General features: G+C 39.1%; 1 protein-coding gene across 31 annotated transcripts in view; it reads right to left on the bottom strand.

Annotated features, from left to right (window-relative positions):
- Positions 1 to 15,653, bottom strand: part of LOC309615326 (uncharacterized protein) — a 33,995-nt gene extending 18,342 nt beyond the window's left edge. For 27 of the 31 annotated variants that reach the window (XR_014236726.1, XR_014236727.1, XR_014236728.1 and 24 more), the window contains exons 1-2: positions 3,669 to 3,754; positions 100 to 216 (exon numbers count right to left, since the gene is read on the bottom strand). Coding sequence is in view for 1 of the 31 variants with exons in the window: in XM_082364802.1 (XP_082220928.1) it covers positions 100 to 115 (16 nt within the window). In the remaining 30 variants the exon portion in view is untranslated. Of the gene's footprint in view, positions 1 to 99; positions 217 to 3,668; positions 3,927 to 6,184 lie in introns of those variants that run through there. The other 4 variants (XR_014236725.1, XM_082364795.1, XM_082364804.1 and 1 more) reach the window with 3 other exon arrangements.
- Between the last annotated feature and the right edge of the window lie 2,858 nt (positions 15,654 to 18,511).

The following is an 18,511-nucleotide window of genomic DNA, read 5'->3' as shown; positions in this document are numbered from 1 at the left end:
AGGAGAATGATGAGAGTTTGGGAGCAGCAGATGTGAGGGTAACCCCAACTTGTGGGCTCCAGAAAGATCTTCCCCAGACCTCCCTGCTGGAACCCAGACCTGGTGTGGGCGGCATGGCTGAGACTCGCTGATGGCAGAGAAGGCACTCGGGTGTCTCACTGTTGGGACTTGCTGGAAATCTCCTCTCTGGGAGATGCAGAGCCTCAGTTTTATCATCTGTGAAATGGACATGATAATAGTATCACCTTTAGGATTTGTGGTGAGCACAAATAGGAACATAAAGGTACATTGCCTTACACAGTACCTCTGGCACATAGTAATGGATTTTATAAGTGGATTTTCAAATTTTTAGTGTTTGTAAATAGTAGACCACTTTCCTTCTACTGAATGGTCTTTGGCAATTCGTATAAAATTGAAGGATAGAATATAGTGAGACAGTAATAAATAAGTTGAGTGCATAAAAGCCCAGTGGCTTTTAACGTGGTTAATCCCTCTTATTTGTTTCTTGGGTCTGAATTTACAAGATTAATTTTAATCTGATGCCTCACTTATTCAGTGTATACAGGGGATAAGAGTTCTAATTCAATTCAGAACTTCTGAGATGGTGAATTTGTCAGCTGCCTTACAAGTCAATAGCAAATTTATTGATCATCGTGCCCTCCAAACTCCCACATCAAATTCTATTATAGAAGCTTCTGCTGTTCCATGTGGGAGAGCTGAAATGACTGAATCACCAAGTCACACTAAAGAAACTGTCTGGTTTGTGTGCAAACTTATATATTGGCATCTTCTGCATAATCCAGTGAAGATCTGAACTGAAAACATAACCTCTTCTCTCTAGCCTTAGTGAGTATATTTTCAATTACCACTTATTTTCAGGCATATCATGAAATTTGAGGCTTGATGGACCTGGTAAATTCATCCAGCTCACTATTTCTTGGTTGATCCATTACAGATTTCTACCACACCTGACAAAATCGCTAATCTCAGCTCTGCTCAACAGAGAGTAGACAAGTCTGAAAGCAGAAACTTGTCATTATCAAAAACATGTGACGACCTAGAAGGGTGGGATGGGGAGGGTGGGAGGGAGGCCCAAGAGGGAGGGGATATAGGGATACACAGAGCTGATTCACTTTGTTGTACAGCAGAAACTAACACAACATTGTAAAGCAATTATAATCTAATAAAGATGAAAAAAACAAGGAGTTTGGGCAAATCCTATGACTAGTCACAGAGGCTGCCTTCTTCCAGGGGACAGTCAAGCGCTTTTGATGGCAGTGCTAAATTAGTCAAACTCAGTTGCTGTTCTCTAGCTTAGTGACGAAACTAATATATTTCAGAATCACAATATATTATTACCTAGAGACAGCAGTTCATAGAATTCCTTATTCCCTTGTTTTAATTTTTTTCTCTGTAGTTAGTACTCATAAATTATTGATTTCAATATAAATGAGAGTTCATCTGACCTATCCAAATAGCTGGAAAGTTTTTTTAAAAAGGGAAATAAGTCCCTATGTTTCTCTTTTTTTTGTAATTGCTATAGTCACCACTTTCATATTTGCAGGCGGTTATTTGAAAACAAATAACAATCTCCAGTTTGTTAAATATTCATCCAAACAAGGTTTAGAATCATTGGCAGAACAATGATTACTCAAAACATTAGAGTCCATGGCAGAACAATTATAAAAATAAAAGTCCATAGAGAAATAAGATAAAGAATTATAATGATTTGTCATAACTGTAGAATTAAAATGGGCACCCCTTGCTTCTCAATGTGGTATAGTGGTAGCATTGGACAATAATGGAAGAAGAAAATTGCTTTTTATTTTCCTGTAGGAACAATGTTGATATTAGGTATTGTGTTATTTAATCAAGAATCTAATATGAAATAAATCACATATGACAAATTGTCCTTTCTAAAAGTGTATATATGACTCAACATCTATAATCAATTCATATATGACTATAATTCCATGTCTACAAAATATGTGTGACTATTTCTTCACTTCCATTATACACTGTATTTCAGTATCCTAAAAAAGTATGTAAAGAGTTTTTAAAATATGCAACTTTACTGTATCACACTTTGAGATAAACTAATAAATGTTCTCCTGGCATATTAAAGATAGCTATAAATTCGTTGATCAGCCCTCCATTGAGTGGTGGGGCAGTTTCCCTTCCCCTTGAACCTGGGCTGGCCTGTGACTGTTTTGTTATAGCCAGTACAGAGGAGATGATGTTGTGCTAGTTTAGGACTCACGCTTTAAAAGGACTGACAGCTTCTACCTCTGTCTCTTGGAAACTGAGCTGTCGTGTAAGAAGACTGACTACCCGCAGCAGAAACCACGTGGTAAATCCTGAGGATATTCAAAGAAGGAGAGAAGTTCAGTGAGCCCAGCCTTCCAGCCAACTCCAGCAGGGGGGCACGCATGAGAGGAGAGATATCCTGGAGTCTCCAGCAACCTGTGCAATCCAATATGGCAGCCACACATGGCTACTGGGCCCTCGAAGTGTTGATAGTCCAAACTGAGATGTACCATAAGAGTAAAATGCACATTGGACTTCAAAAAACATACCAAAAATATCTCATTAAAATTTGCATAGTGATTATATGTTTAAATGACAATATTTTAGATGTATTGGGTGAAAATAAAATATGCTATTAAAGTTAATTCTACTTATTTAAACTTTTTAAATGTGGCTATTAGAAAATTTAAAACTATATGCATATATGTGATTGGACAGTACTGCTCGAAGTTGCCCCAAACATCAGCTGACAACTGCTGGGTGACCCCAGGCGATGTCACATGAAGCAGAAGACCCAGCCAGCTGAGCTATTTCTGAATTCTTAACCCACAAAATTTATGGCATATAATACAGTAGTTGTTGTATTAAGCTACTAAATTTTATTAGAGTAGTTTGTTCCATAGCAATAGATAACTGGAGTTATACATAAAAAATATTAAGTAATTGATAGCTATTATACTCAATCTTTTAGAATTTAGAAGGAAGGAATGTGGTAGATTCAAGTGTCATTTTCACCATTATCATCCATGCATTTTAACCTAATGCCTTACTTTTGCTCTGAATTATTTGTAACAAGTATGGAACCTCATATTTATTGAATGTTTTAAGATTTTCTCCTTGAAAAAACAGCTCACATCTCCCTTTTGTTAACTACTAAAGAGATCACTTAGGTAGAGAAATAAAGTGCAGAAAATGAAAACCAATATTTTAATTAAACATGCTCAAATGAACAAAGTAGGGGATCTCACGGCTTCATTTATTAGTTTCATTATCCATGTTAGTACTTACAGTTATGAACTGAAATATCACAAAAATCATTGTTCAGGATTCTTAAGCCAGGAAGACTTAGATTTAGAGATCAGTTATACTATTTTCTAGCATGTCACGTAGCTCCTATGGACCTCGGTTTTCTCAACTATACAATAAGAATGATAACACTAATTACCTGTTGGGATTATTGTGAGGATTAAATGAGCTAATGTGTGTGAAGCACTTATCTCAGGGTCTGGCACAAAGTAACACTCTAAATGTGGGGCTTCTAGTAATGATACATGTAAAAATTATATACAAATATTACATATTGAGGTACGGTGTAATATGATAACTCCGGGTATTATGAAAAATGTCATAAACTTGATTACCTCTTATTTATCTCTTAAGTAAACAGGTGAGCATCAGGCCTGATTCCCACAGTGATCAATAGATGTCCAGCAATGAAGAGTCATCAGACCTCTTGGAAACAGGAAACAGAGCATTCCAGGGGGCTGTGAAGATTAAGTTACTTAACCGTGGAGATCTCTCGCGCGCGTGCTTCTCTCTCTCTCTCTCTTTCTCTCTCTCTCTCTGTCTCAAAACCCAGATGTTTGGAATCTCACCAACATCACCCAAGACCTTCTGGACTGGAAACAAAATGAGTATAGAGAAAGAGGAAGCAGTTTTAGTGAAAGCACCACGGGGAACAAACCAATAAAAAAGCAGGAAACTCAGCACAAGCCTGATTTATGTCGCTGCATTTTTCTAGCTCTCAGCCTATTCCCCCAACACACACACACACACCCGCACCTTCTCCCATGAGCTTTCTTTCCTGCTCTCACTCTCACTTTTCTTTTCGAAGTGGAGCATTTGGTAAAACCCCCTTTTTATGTCATTCTCCCCCCATCTCTCTGGAAGAGCCTCAGAACGTGTGTTAGAATGAATGCACTGAGGGCTCATGGACGTGAATCATGAAGTACTGTCCCCTCATCATTTCTTTGATAGTCCCTTTCTCTTTTTAACAGTCAAGAAAACATGGATTTAGCCACTATTGCAGTTTCTGTTTCTAGACAGGAAAAAAAAAAAAAAAAGGAAAGAAAGAAAGAGAGATAGAGAGAGGGAAGGAAGGAAGGAAGAAAATCAGCCTATAAACATAAACATTATCGTGACCTTCCCTTTTTCAACAGCTGGGGGCCTTCAGAGCGTTTTGTTTTGCTTTGCTTCATTTCTGTCAAGAGGCAAATCCATGTAGAAGTGATGGTGGGAAAACAAGAGAAGCACGTTGAGAATGGATGCTTTGGGACATGAAAGCACAGGCAAGTTGGTAGCCAAAAGCAGATTTTGATTAGAAACAGAAGAATTTTTCTAAGAAATTACTTCCTCATTGTAGTTTCCTGTCAATCCCAAAGTAAACCAAAGGGTGTGCTGAAAACTGCCTTTTGAAAAGAAAGAACAGATTGTTCACATCGCGTCTCTTCCCAAAGCAGATTGTTGAAGGCTGCGCATCGGCCATCGGGGGCGGCCACCCCTCCAGCCTCCCAGGGCCTGGGGGCGAGGAACACATATATCAGTCACCAGCTTCCATGGGTGCCTGCGTGTCCTGGTGCTGTGTGATGACAGCTGATGTCAGCAGCGCCAGCGTCTGTCCCCAGAGAGCCTCCGATTCCATCAGCGGCGAACACGGGACAGTGGAACCATCAACACGAGTTAACTCACGTTAACCAGGACATTGCGATGCCACAAAGCCGTACACGCAAAGTGAGTACGAAGGACTCACTCCAATCAGCTCTCACTGTAGAATGTGACCAAGAAGGATCTCGTGGAAGAGGGGAAACTTTTTAGGTTTTAAAAAAAATACTGAAAAGTAAATCTCTGTGGGCAGCTGTTCAGCTCCACAGACCTAAGATCTGTGCTTTCTAAAGGAAACTATGGAGCAGGAGACCAAATCTGAGGGTCACAGCTAACTAGCTTTGCATCATGTGTTTGGTTGCCCCTTGAGATTTTAGTTACATCACCACACAACAACAACAGTAAATTATAATAATTACGATCGTTAAAGTATTTGTTTTCTTTTTTAAATAAGGTCTGGTCAGAGATGCGCAGGGCCAGAGAGTTCTTCCAACCCTGTGTCGGGGCAGCACTTTCCAATTTATGGAAAATAAAATGAATAACGCAATTAGTTGTCTGCCTAACTGAACTCTGAGTAAATAATGGGTTCTTAACAGAGAGTTACTGAATAAATGGGTAAGTCAAATGCATTTATGTTATAGGAGCTACTGCACTCTACTGAAGACAGGATGCATTTTTCTCTGGAAGGTATGATCATTTCTCCCTCCATGAGAAATGCTCTGCTTCCCGGTTCTGGGAAGAAAGCAGCATCAGCTGGGATCTCCTAAGTGCTGCAAGCTCAGCTTCTGAGATTCACTCTACAAACTGAACGCAAAGCAATAGAGATAAAATGCACAGCCACTTGAAGAGGAAGACTGGCCACAATGTACAATGTAAATTTCCCATATGTTTCTTATTGTGTATCCGGTCAAAAAAGGCTGAAATCCACTTGCCTAACTGATAGTGTGAACATATCTAAGCCAAATGTCATCATTTGGGTCGTTGGGAATGGTTGTCCAGAAATAGAATTCTGGGAAGGAAGAGTGTCATGGACGAACCGTGGTGGGGCTCAGGGTCAAGGGGGCCCTGACCTAAGGATTTAGTCTGTCTGGTCTGAGTAGGAGGCTTACCCATAATGTAACAGTCATTTTGTAATAACCTGATGCCAGCTACTATTCAAATCACATGAGCCCTCCTTCTGCACTGATCCAGGCCCACTGGTCATATTTCTGGTTAAACTTTGGAGTCCCCTCAAGTCCACATACAGCTGGAGAAGGTGCCGAACAGAGAAACCAACCATCCAATCTCCCTGGTAATTGGCTTCACCATCTCATGAGCTGGATTGATGTGAATCTGTTTGGCGAAATGGATCCCTCATCTGTGCCGACAAAAATCACTCAGCAAAACTGAACACCACACCACAGCATGAGGTGGGTTCCCCAGGGCACACAGCACCTAGCGTGGCTTATTGGTGGGCAGGGAACATCCTCTTGGATTCAAACAGGTCCACACTTACAAGCCAAATTAAAACACAAATTAAGACAATAGTTAATCATTCAAAAATTTTTATTGACATGGAGCTACTGTAGGTTAAAAGCAAGAACTTTAGCTGTTAGACTGCCTGAAAAATGTGCCTCAGTTTCTTTATCTCTAAAATGGGGTTCCACAAAGTGTTGAGCTAATTGGACTGAGAGGATAAATGATATTTTTTAGTAAATTTTTATTGATTATCTTCATCCAATTCCCGCTCGTCCACCTCCCACTTATGGTAACCACAAATCTGATCTCTTTTTCTGTGACTTTGTTTTCTTATTTGTTTTCAAACTATAATTGACCTACAGCACTATGTTAGTTCCTGGTGCACTACAGAGTGATTCAATATTTCCATACATTACAAAATGACCACCATGATAAGTGTAGTTACCATCTGTCACTATACAAAATTATTACATAATTGAGGACTCTATTCCCCACACTGTACATTTTATACCCATGACTCATCTATCTTGTAGCTGGAAGTTTGTACCTCTTCATCTCCCTCTCCTTTTTTTCTCATACACCCACCCCACGCCCCTCTGGCAACCACCTGTTTGTTCTCTGTTTCTACGACTCTGTTTCTGTTTAGTTATATTTGTTCATTTGTTTTGTTTTTAGATTCCACATATAAGTGAATTCATATTTTCTTTCTCTGTCTGACTTGCTTAACTTAGCAAAATACCTTCTAGGTCCATCCATGTTGTTGCAAATAAAAAAGAACTCATTTTTTTATGGCTGAGTAATATTCCAGGGTGTATGTGTGTGTGTATATATATATCATACCTTCTTCATCCATTCATATATTGATGGGCACTTAGATTGTGCCCATATCTTGGTTATGTAAGTAATGCTGCAATGAACATAGGGTGCATGTATATTTTCAAATTAGTGTTTTGTTTTCTTTAGATAAATAAATAATAAATGATTTACTTTCTATAAAGTACCTAGAATAATAAGCACAATAAGCATTATGTAAATGTTTTCCATTATCATTGTTTTCTTTTAGTCAATTTTAGAAGAGAAAGTAACTTATAAATAAAATGTTTTAAAGAAAACTTTATGTGATATATGATTCAGAGACAGTGTTGATTTAAATTCCTGAAAAAACAGAATAAGGAGAAAAAAAAAACAAAGAACTAAGTTGCTGACGTATTCTACTCCCTTTGGAATTCTAAAATCCATTTCAAGAATAATTCACCAAAATCTGCGACAGGTAAAGGATCACATACTTAATAATATGTTTGCCAAAATATGGGTTTCTTGGGTTAGTTGTTTAATTATATATTAATTTCAAACCTATTAATTTCAAATCTATTTAAGATTTAAGGTATTAGTAACTTTTCATAACAATCAGACTTATTTTCCAAGTAGGAAAATATCTTTTATCTTGAACTTACCTGATATCGATTCCAAAATAATTTTTTCTAACTCATAATTAATTGCAAGTTGTGCTACTTTGTTGTTCTTCCATTTGAAGAGTCTAGCAAGGGGACTTCCCTGGAGGTCCAGTGGTTAAGACTCCACACTTCCACTGCAGGGGGTATGGGTTCGATCCCTGGTCGTGGAACTAAGATCCCACAAGCCCTGTAGTGCAGCCAAAAAAAAAAAAAAAAAATGAAGAGTCTAGAAAGTTCTGATGTAGACAATGAAATCAAAATAACCTAAAAGGAAAGTTCCTAATTAGATTATTTTCCCCACATTGAGATTCCAGAGAAAATCACTTTTACAGTGGAGTGGTTTATTAATAGAAATAATGTATAAGAGGAAAAAACTGCATTATCACATGGTAATGAAGTGAAATGAAGGAAACTGAAGTTTCATGTAAGTTCTCACTGATGAGAATCTAGTAGGTATGTTTTTAGGGTGAAAGGAAGGGGGAAAGACAGAGCCACACAAGATTTGTAGAAGCTTTACAGCAGTAACAGCCAAAAAAAAAAAAAAAAAAAACAGTACTCATAAAACAGGGGTCAACCAAATTTTATCAGGAAAAAATCCCAGGGTACCACACAGTGGAGGGAGAACTCAAATGCTTTGCATCCGCCTCCCATAACACCTACTGGCATGTGTTTAGGAATATTGGATAATTAGGGGTGTCGGTACAGTCAACTTTAAAAACAACAAGTGAAAGAAATAGACTTTCTTTGAAACTGTTACCCATTCTTCACTGCCGCAACCATTTTTTATTGCACAGAAGTCTGGGTCCTGCCCCAGAGTGTAAATAAATAATGATAAAGTTGGGGCTTCCCTGGTGGCGCAGTGGTTAAGAATCTGCCTGCCAATGCAGGGGACACGGGTTCAAGCCCTGGTCCGGGAAGATCCCACATGCCGTGGAGCAACTAAGTCCGTGCGCCGCAACTACTGAGACTGCGCTCTAGAGCCCACGAGCCACAACTACGGATCCCGTGAGCCACAACTACTGAAGCCCGGGCGCCTAGAGCCCGTGCTTCACAGCAAGAGAAGCCACGGTGATGAGAAGCCCGCGCACCGCAACGAAGGGTAGCCCCTGCTCGCCGCAACTAGAGAAAGCCCGCAACGCAGCAACGAAGACCCAGTGCAGCCACAAATAAAAAAAGAAAGAAAGAAAGAATAAATTAATTAATTTTTTAAAAAAAGAAAGGATCCTATCTCATGACTGGACTGTAAGAAATATGACTAAAATCTTTCTTTTTATACAATCCTAGAATTCTTTTTTTAAATTTATTTATTTATTTATTTATTTTCGGCTGTGTTGGGTCTTCATTTCTGTGTGAGGGCTTTCTCTAGTTGCAGCGAGCAGGGGCCACTCTTCATCGCGGTGCGCGGGCCTCTCACTATCGCGGCCTCTCCTGTTGTGGAGCATAGGCTCCAGACGTGCAGGCTCAGTAGTTGTGGCTCACGGGCCCAGCTGCTCCACGGCACGTGGGATCCTCCCAGACCAGGGCTCGAACTCGTGTCTCCTGCATTGGCAGGCGGATTCTCAACCACTGCACCACGAGGGAAGCCCAACAATCCTAGAATTCTTAAACAGTAAACCTGGGACTTCCCTGGTGGTGCAGTAGTTAGGATTCCGCCTGCCAGTTCAGGGGACATGAGTTTGATCCCTGGTCTGGGAGGATCCCACATGCTGCAGAGCAGTTAAGCCCGTGCACCACAGCTACTGAGCCTGCGAGACACAACTACTGAAGCCCGCGTGCCTAGAGCCCGTGCTCCTCAACAAGAGAAGCCACTGCAATGAGAAGGCTGTGCACTGCAACAAAGAGTAGTTCCCTCTCGCCGCAACTAGAGAAAGCCCGCACGCAGCAACAAAGACCCAACTCAGCCAAAAATAAAATTAATTAATTAATTAATTTAAAAAAATAAAGTTCACAGGTCTAAATATAGTAACCTCATTTCATAATAAAATAGAGAAGTTTTTCATCTTAAATTTTTTTTCATTGTGAACTCTATATTAATTTAGGGTTTAGGCCAACAATATATCCAATTGCAGTTTTTCGTGTTTCTGTAAACTGCAACATTCAGCTCCGTAATATATTGTAAATATCTGAGCATCATTCAGGGGCTGGGGGAAAACACTTTTTACCATAACCAGAGAAGACAGTTAGGTGTCCCTGAAATCACAAAAGTTTTCTATTAAAAGCTGTCATCATGTGGCAATGAGTCTTAACAATCAATGCATCCCTACTGCACCCTCTTATCGGGTTGACCTGCTCTCTGCTTTTGTCTGGGGAGGTCTCCTTGTGACCTGGAAGGGAGATTTTCCCTCTACATGTTAATCTCTCTCTAGCCCACATTTCCTGCTTTCACTAGTGCAGTCAGAATTGCCTGGGAATAACTGACAAACTACTCATCTGCTGCTTAGAGAACATCTCCCCACTACATAGATGCTGGAAGGGGGGCACTCAGGTGAGTTCGCAAGTGCTCCTGGGAACATCCTCACCTTGCTATTTCAACCTGGGAAGCCCTGAGCATAAACCTCAGCACAGCACCAGATATGCAGGAAAAGGCTGAGAAGTCACAGTGCCAAACAAGCATGAGGTCATCCTCAAATCATTTTTTCTACAAGAGGAAGTACCTCTTTTCCTTTCTGTAAACTTGCTGTGCAAAAAGTGCTATTATCTACAGCACTGTACTATGTGTTTTTAACCACACACGCAAAAATATGTCCCATATCCAAATATTCATCCTGCCCAAACACACAAGAAGTTGAGCTAAAATTTCTTCTTAGCAAATTACAGGCTCTGGCTGTCTATGACTAAGTCTGGGGAGATCGTACTGCCATCTCACAAGGCAGCTTTCTGCCCTTTGCGTGCCAGCATATGGGGTGGTACGTGCTATGTGTCCAGAAGGAAATCCTTTGATGCCGTGTAAACTAATCTCCACGCGCTGGCGTCAGCGCTGCTCTTCTGGCCTTGGTAGAACCCGTGCCATATGGCGTGTTGCTCCCCTGGGCTCCGAGCACAGGGGTATGTTTGTGACAAGGGAAAATGTTAACAGGCATTGCAGGGTGACGACAAAGTCACAGAGGCATAGGGTTTTGAAAGTGGTGGTGACAGATGGTTCTCTAACGAACCCTGAAGGAAACAAAAGATATCCGTATCTCCCGGCTCCCTGAAGTCTTCCCCTGAGGGTCTTTGTGAACACCTATCTTTCTCCCTCCTTCATTACCCACTTTTAATCTGACATCATTTTTTTTGCCAATTTCCTTTTCTAGGAAAAGGAAACAATTGCACTGTTCAACCCAGTAACCACCGGCTCCATGTGGCTATTTCAATTTCAGCAAAAATCAAATAAAATTTAAGTTCACCTCCATCATGCTAACCATATTTCAAGTGTTTAATAGCCACATGTGGCCGGTAGCTACTGTATGGGACAGGAGAAATTAATGTTATTCTGGAATATGACTCTTCATTCCCACAACTTCAATCATAATCCACAATGGAATCTTTGGAATCATTGGACCCAGCGTCTTATAATGGCATTCTTGCTCTTCAGCTTATAGCCTCTGTCTTTCTTTATGTCCAAGCACATCCCCCATTGACTAATCCAGTCCAGACACATTTTCTTTAAGTTTTGAATTGTCAGTATTCAAAGCATTTCCTTTTTCAACATACTGCAGTGTCCCTCAAGACCAAGTTCTTAGGCAATGGTTCAAAAAGCTTTACCTGTTGCTTCAAAGACCATGCTATTGAGCCAGATAACTCAAGAATTCAAGAGATGCTTTTATGCCAAAAAGAGTGATCATAGTTATTCATTATTAAATGAAGGCCCTACTACCTTTAGATTCTGCATCATCAAATTATTTAAGGTTAATGTCCCTTTAATTTCCTTTGGGATGTGATGAAGCTTTTGGAGCATGGCCATTCCAGAAAGGAGCAAATATCACATGAATAACAGCCAGTGTCTGTTGAATACATAAGAGAGGTCAGGCATTGGGTAAGCACTAAGTGTGTCATCAGATTATCTCATTTAAATCCACAGCAATCTTTTGATGTAGGCATTACCTCCACTTGACACTTTAAGAAACTAATACACAGATACTTTACGTAACATGCTCAAAAATAACAGCATTAAATGACAAGATTTGAACGCTCTTTCTCACCCTAGAGCCCAAGTCCTTAAGTTCTATGCGCTTTTCCCGCTTCAATAGAGTATTCTTTGGCCAATCTAGCTATTTCACATACTGTCTCCTTTGATTGTCCCAGCCATCTGGAGAACTAGTCTGGGCCTCATATTAGCGCCTGACACACAGTGTCTGCTGAATAAAAGTGTATTCATGTTATTTTTTCCAACTTGCAGTTGAGCAAACTGAAACGCCAAGAAGTTCAAGGCCCAGAGAAGCATAGAGATTAACTGGTAGTGTTGACATTGAACTTCAGTAAATCTCTGGACCTCACTATGCTAACACTGCGGTCATTATTCTCAAAAATAAGTCAATGAATATATAAAACAAGAGGTGTTATCTCAGGAACTTTCTCCTAAAGTCACCAGGATTTCTAGTTCTAGAGAAGACGGTAAGCTTGCAGGAGCTGCTGACTTCTTCAGAACCCACTCAGGAGAGATCACAGAAGTGAGGGGGTTAATTCATCTCTGAACATAACATAAAGCCATGAGGAATGCTTTGAGAGAGAATTTTATTCCTGTTTGGAAGAGAGACAGTAGCTTAGAGACTCAGTTGTTCAAGGCAGGAGACAGGCTGGGAAGGGCCACTCCAGCTGCGCCCTTTCCCCTTTTGCTCCCTTTTCCCACACATAAGGGTGGCCACGGTCTGCCCAGTGCCTTCTGTGGAAAAGGAGAGCCATACACTGGCCTGTGCCAGCAGCAGACAAGGTCCTGAGGCCGGCACAGGGCAAGAGCTGCATGAGCGATGGTCACCTCTGGGAAACCTCTCCTCTCTCCATCTCCCTAACCGCACCCTGTGGATTAAGAAATTATCAGAGGATGGCATCATGCAGAAGAGCAGGACATGGCAGAGCTACTGGGGCTTCTCCAGCAGAAAGGCTCATCAGAGGAGGAGGAGAGGAAGTGCAGATTTGTGGAGTTCATATTGCAGGTCTGGGGCACCTCTGTCCTGAGACCCCACGCTCACCCCAAATCCAAACCTCCTAGGAGAAAGAGTAAGCTGGGATTTCAGATTTTTTTCCCTGTTCCCAGACCCATATCACCAGCCCCGGGTAACAGAGAATTCCAAGGGGAATAAGAACTCAAAGGGGAAAAAAGTAATAATAATGGAGAAGCATCAGTACTTTGAAGAGCAAGAAAGTAAACCTAGCAAGGGTCACAGAATGAACTGACAGGCTGGAACAGGAATTTCACGTTAAGCACAAATAAATATCTTCAGGGATCTAAGAAGAACACTGGAAACATGAGGCAAGTGCTGGAAGTAACAGAATGTTCAGTTGGGGTTATTGATGAGAAAAAGGTAACTGTTGAAATAAAGAACACAATCAACAGGTTGAATGATAGACTATACAGAGAAAGCAACATGTTTCCATGCTGGGGGGATACAGCTGAGGGAGTCTCAGTCATCAGAAAAGGATAAAGTGATAGAAAGAATGAGGGAAACCTCAAGTGATAAGGATAGAAGGACAAGTGTCAGTATGGACCTAACAGGAGTCCCAGAAGAAAAGAATTAACAAGTCAGGTGGGTGAGGGACGGGGGATACATGAGAAAACATTTCCTTAAAATTTTCCAGATTCAAACAAAGAATGCTGAATAGCAGAGATAAGAAAACCTCAACTGTCAGACCCATTAGGGTAATGTTGAGTGACACCAATGAACGAGACCATTCTAAAATCTTCTGGAAAGGAATAGGAGAGCACTTCAAAGAGACATCGGATTTCACAACAGTAACAGTGGATGGAAGAAAGCAACAGAGTAATAGTTTCAAAGCACAAAAGACAAAGAGCTAAACTCTTATCTAAAGTGAGGACAAAATGAAGATATTATCGTGCACACTAAGCCTGGCACAGTTGATCATACAAAGCCTCTTGGGGGACTCTTGACAGAGTTCTTCAGAAAGAACAGGAAGCATGTGCAATAAAATATGAGTGACTAGAAACTCAATAATGTTACTATTATCTAAGTTAGCAATGGCCAACATATATGTCTGTTTAAAACTCTAAAAGTATTTTCACATGACAAGCATGGGGGAGACACTAGGAGAAAGATACTAACCAAGAGCTCCACTGAGAGGAAGACTTGGTTATTGAAAAGCTTTAGAAAATGTCAAGAAAAATAAACAAAAGTTTGGTAATTGGGAAATTGCCATGATAATGATGACAAAATGTTGACCTTTTCTTAAAAATAAGAAGGAAACTTACTAGATCCAATTGAAGGTTGGAAATTACAAGAAAAACAGAAAGATACGAGGTAAATAAAGATATGAATTAAAATGGTTGAAATCATTTTTAAATGACAGGAATTACCAAACAAAGCCTAAATTAACCAACAGGAAAACCCATATTGAATAAAAGTGAAAACTGTCAATATATTACTTAAAAGAAACACACTTAAACAAAAGGCCAGAGAAAGTTTGAAAAGTAAAGGAAAAGATATACTCATGAAACATGAACCAAATATGAGCTTTTTCCATATATTCAGGGAAAAAGTTTTAACATGACAAAATAAAATTTAAAGTGTAAACAAAATCAGAAAAGATAAAGATTGTTAAATGTTAGCAAGAAAACAAATAATCCGGAAGACCTCAAAACTGTGAGCCCATACGCACCTAGAAATATAGTTTCAACAACGGACAGAATTACAAGGGAAAAAATAGTTGAATTGACAACTGATGGGATTTTAAATAAATTCCTCCTGAAAATTAATTGGCCAACAGTCAAAATAGTTGAAAAAGACGCAGAAGGGAACAAATTGATGTGCTTGTGCTAATAGATGAGCAGAACATTTTACATCCTCAAAGCACAGAATACATATTCTTCTTGAGCACGCAAAACAATCACAAAAGTTGACTATGCACTCACAAGGTAGAGAGAAAAACTCGATAAGTGAAAAGAATCAATAACATATAGATTATTTTTTTTTGATAACAGGCAATAGGGTAATAAAAATCATTAGTAAACCAGGAGAAAAACCACGTGGTGATCCCAACAGATGTAGAAAAAAGTACGTAAAATATTCAACACCTATTTGGGCTAAAAACCCTTAAACTAAGAATCTAGCAACTAAAAGCCATATCAAATCTTATTTTTTAGTGAAGAAACTTTAGAAGCATTTCCTGTAAGTGTAAATATAGTACTGATGGCCAAAGAGAAAAGATATGGAAACGTAAGAGGTGGAATAAGGATCAGAAGAGACTAATAAAATAGCCAAATAATTAAAGGCCACCATGGGTGCTGTATAAAGGATCAGTAGTAATTCTCTATAACCAGTAACAATCAACTAGAAATTATAAAAGAAAATAAGATACCACTCACAATTGTAAGAAAAACTATGAAGAATGGGAAATACCCGAACACAGAATACTTACAACCTTTATGGAGAAAAGCATTCAAACTCTATATTAAAGAACATAAAAGAAAACCTAAACAAATAAAATATATACTTGTTTCATAGATGGGATACCTAAAATTATAAAGGTGTCAACCTCCATAAATTATTCAATTAAACCAATTAGAATAAATATCCCAGCAGAATTTTGGAGGGAAATTTTCTATTGATTCTAAAAATTATATAAATTATATTTTAAAATTATACAAACTAGTAAATGTCCTCAAATAATTAGTTAAGAAACCTTTTCGGAAATAAGAGTAATTAGGTTAGTTCGCACAAGTACATATAGAATAATGAAACGAGACCATGATCCCGGAAACAGACTTGGAAACGTGGTACATGTTAGATGTGTCATCATAAATTATTAGGGAAAATATGGATTATTAAGTAGATGGTGTTGGTAACAATGGTTGATATATAATATCAAAATAAAGCTGGATTCCTACCTCAAAAATCATCCACAAATTTCAAATTTGTAAAATATATACATATGAAAGGTAAAACTTCTGAAGCTAAATAATAAGAGACTAGGAAAAACAGAAATTTAAATTACTTTAGGATATATGAAATATTTTATAACTTCTAATTTGAGAGACACTTTAAATTGAGGTTTAAAAAATATATTGATCAATATATTCATGTATCTATGTATTACAATGATATATTTATGAATCAGTACAATGATTTGACACTTTCTTAGTTTAAGACTTTTGAAAAATATTGAGTTTTTTCCCTCCGAGCAGCTACCACATCACACCATCAGCTATGGTCTCCCCGTGCTGGGCAACAGGTATCTCCAGAGAAGGGAGTGTGGGCAGGTTCTCCCCCCACGACCTGCCTGCGTGCTGCCCACAGCTACCACACCCCCAGCTCTCTCCCAGAAAATAATGGTGGAAATGTGTGGAGTGAGAGTTCTATGTCTGATGTTCAATGAGCTGGGCATCTTATCATAAACATGTCAGCCTTTGTATCTCTCACATTGGCAAAATTTAAACCTTTGAATAATAACAAATGCTGGTCGGGATGTGGAGAAAGGAAATACTATGAATTGTGGATAGAAGTATAAAGTGGTACAGCTCAGCTAAAGAGAAATCTAAAAATACTTGGAGAAACTAAGTATGAATGGAATCTAGCAATTCCATCCCTAGGTCTATCTTAGAGAAATTCCTGCTTGAATCCATCATGACATACATAGAAGAATATTCATCATAGCATTGGCAATGGTAAGGAGTTGGAAACAACATAGGGGTTCATTACTGGAGGGAAATATAATTAGTGTGTTGTGCACATTCAGTAGAATACTCTGCGACAGTCAGAAATAATGAACTCATTTTACTTATAGCAACATGGCTAGATCAGAAGGATTTGGAATTCAAAAGAAAAGGAAACACAGCCGAAGGAGATCCATGCACAGTAAAATGCACATAATTTTTAAAAACACACACACAAATATCCTGACAGTTTTCGAGGATATACAGTTACATGCATTGACATAAACACACGGAGAATGAACTGGAGAGAGGCATGTTAAATATTACATTAAGGTGGAGATGAGAAGGAGGAAAGCAACATATGATCAAACAGAGGAAGTGCTTGCAGAAACGTATGACAAAAATCTGCCATATGGTTAAGTCAGTTCCATGCCCTTGAGGTCCAAAAATAAATATATAAAATTAAGTCAGAGGCGGGGCTCCCAAAAAGGAAAAGGCATCCATCTTTAAGATGCAACCAAGGCAGCACCGACCAGCACTCAGGGCAGGGAGTCTGGACCCAGACTTCCGGGGTTGAAGGCCAGCTCTGCAAGGGAAAGTCTAGGAGACTTACTTCTGGCTTTCACATCTTTGTCTCCTCATCTGTGAAAGACGGATGATAGTAGTACCTACCCCAGAGGACTGATCTGAGGACAAAATGAGTTCATATTTGTAAGGCAGTTGGAGGAGTACCAGAGTAGCGTAAGCAATTAAAAACTGCATCGTAATTTTACAGCTTTTTTTAGTAGTGTTTCACGGTGTTTTAAAGCAGATATACAAAGGGCTTACTGGAAACTGACTACATTTCAGGGCAGTAAAAAGCATATATGTTGAAAAAATGATTTACATGATGCCCTTCTGAAACTTCAGGATAAAGGGAACTCAATTGGAGAAGGGAATTGCCAGTGTGTTTCAGTGAATCATCATGCTAAATGCTTTTGTTCTCTTTTTTGTTTGTTTTTGACAGTCTCTAAGGAAAATATGTCAAAAAATATTACCTAATGAATCGCTAACTGAGGTGTTTATAAGTTATTATAGCTACTTCTGAAAGAGCAAGTCTGGTCTAACAACTTGTCATTAAATTCTAGGTTTACTAACAACAGCCCTCAACTACCAATGTTTAATTTTTTATTTAAAGACCTCTTTCTTCAGGTCTTTCTATATAAGTTTGCCTAGCTGGTTATACACTTACTTTTCAATAGATAGTTGACTGTCTTCTTACATTTCTAATGAATCTGAAAATCTTATAGTTGTATTGTCTTCTCCTGTTTGCTTCCCAGCTGATAGAAGGAGCTCAGAGGGATTTAACTATTTCCCTGCAAAATGGCAACTGGGATAAAAAGAATTTCTGGTTCTGGAAAGTATTTGGCAGACTTGGAATGGCTAATTTGTTTTACAGTGCAAAAGCCAACGCAATGCTGATGGCATAATAAACTTGCCTTATGGTTTGATGGACTCAGGAAACCCTTCTGGACCACAAAACATTGTGTTTTTATCTTCCAACTTCATTATTACTTGCATTATGTAAAAAATGGATTTCAGTTACTGTTGATCTTATCTTTTTTATGGTATAATTCTACATCAAGTAACCTTTTAACAGAGACAATAACCACTTACTAAGTTTTATCTATGAGCTAAGCATGGAGCAAAAGACTCTAAGTCTTTATTGTTCATTGTGTAACAGTAACACAAGGGAAGTATTAATATTACCCTACATGGAGGTGAAAAAACAGTGTCAGAAAGGTTAAGCCACTCACCCAAGGCCACACAGCTGGAAAGGGTCTGTGACTCCAAATTAACAGACTATTATACATCACCCTGTCTCCTCTGCATCTCAGATAGGACCGTG

The sequence above is a fragment of the Balaenoptera borealis genome (genome assembly GCF_965194805.1).
Source record: "Balaenoptera borealis genome assembly, chromosome: 17".
In the NCBI taxonomy this organism is placed as follows: domain Eukaryota; kingdom Metazoa; phylum Chordata; class Mammalia; order Artiodactyla; family Balaenopteridae; genus Balaenoptera; species Balaenoptera borealis.
This window is presented reverse-complemented; position numbering and strand designations above follow the sequence as displayed.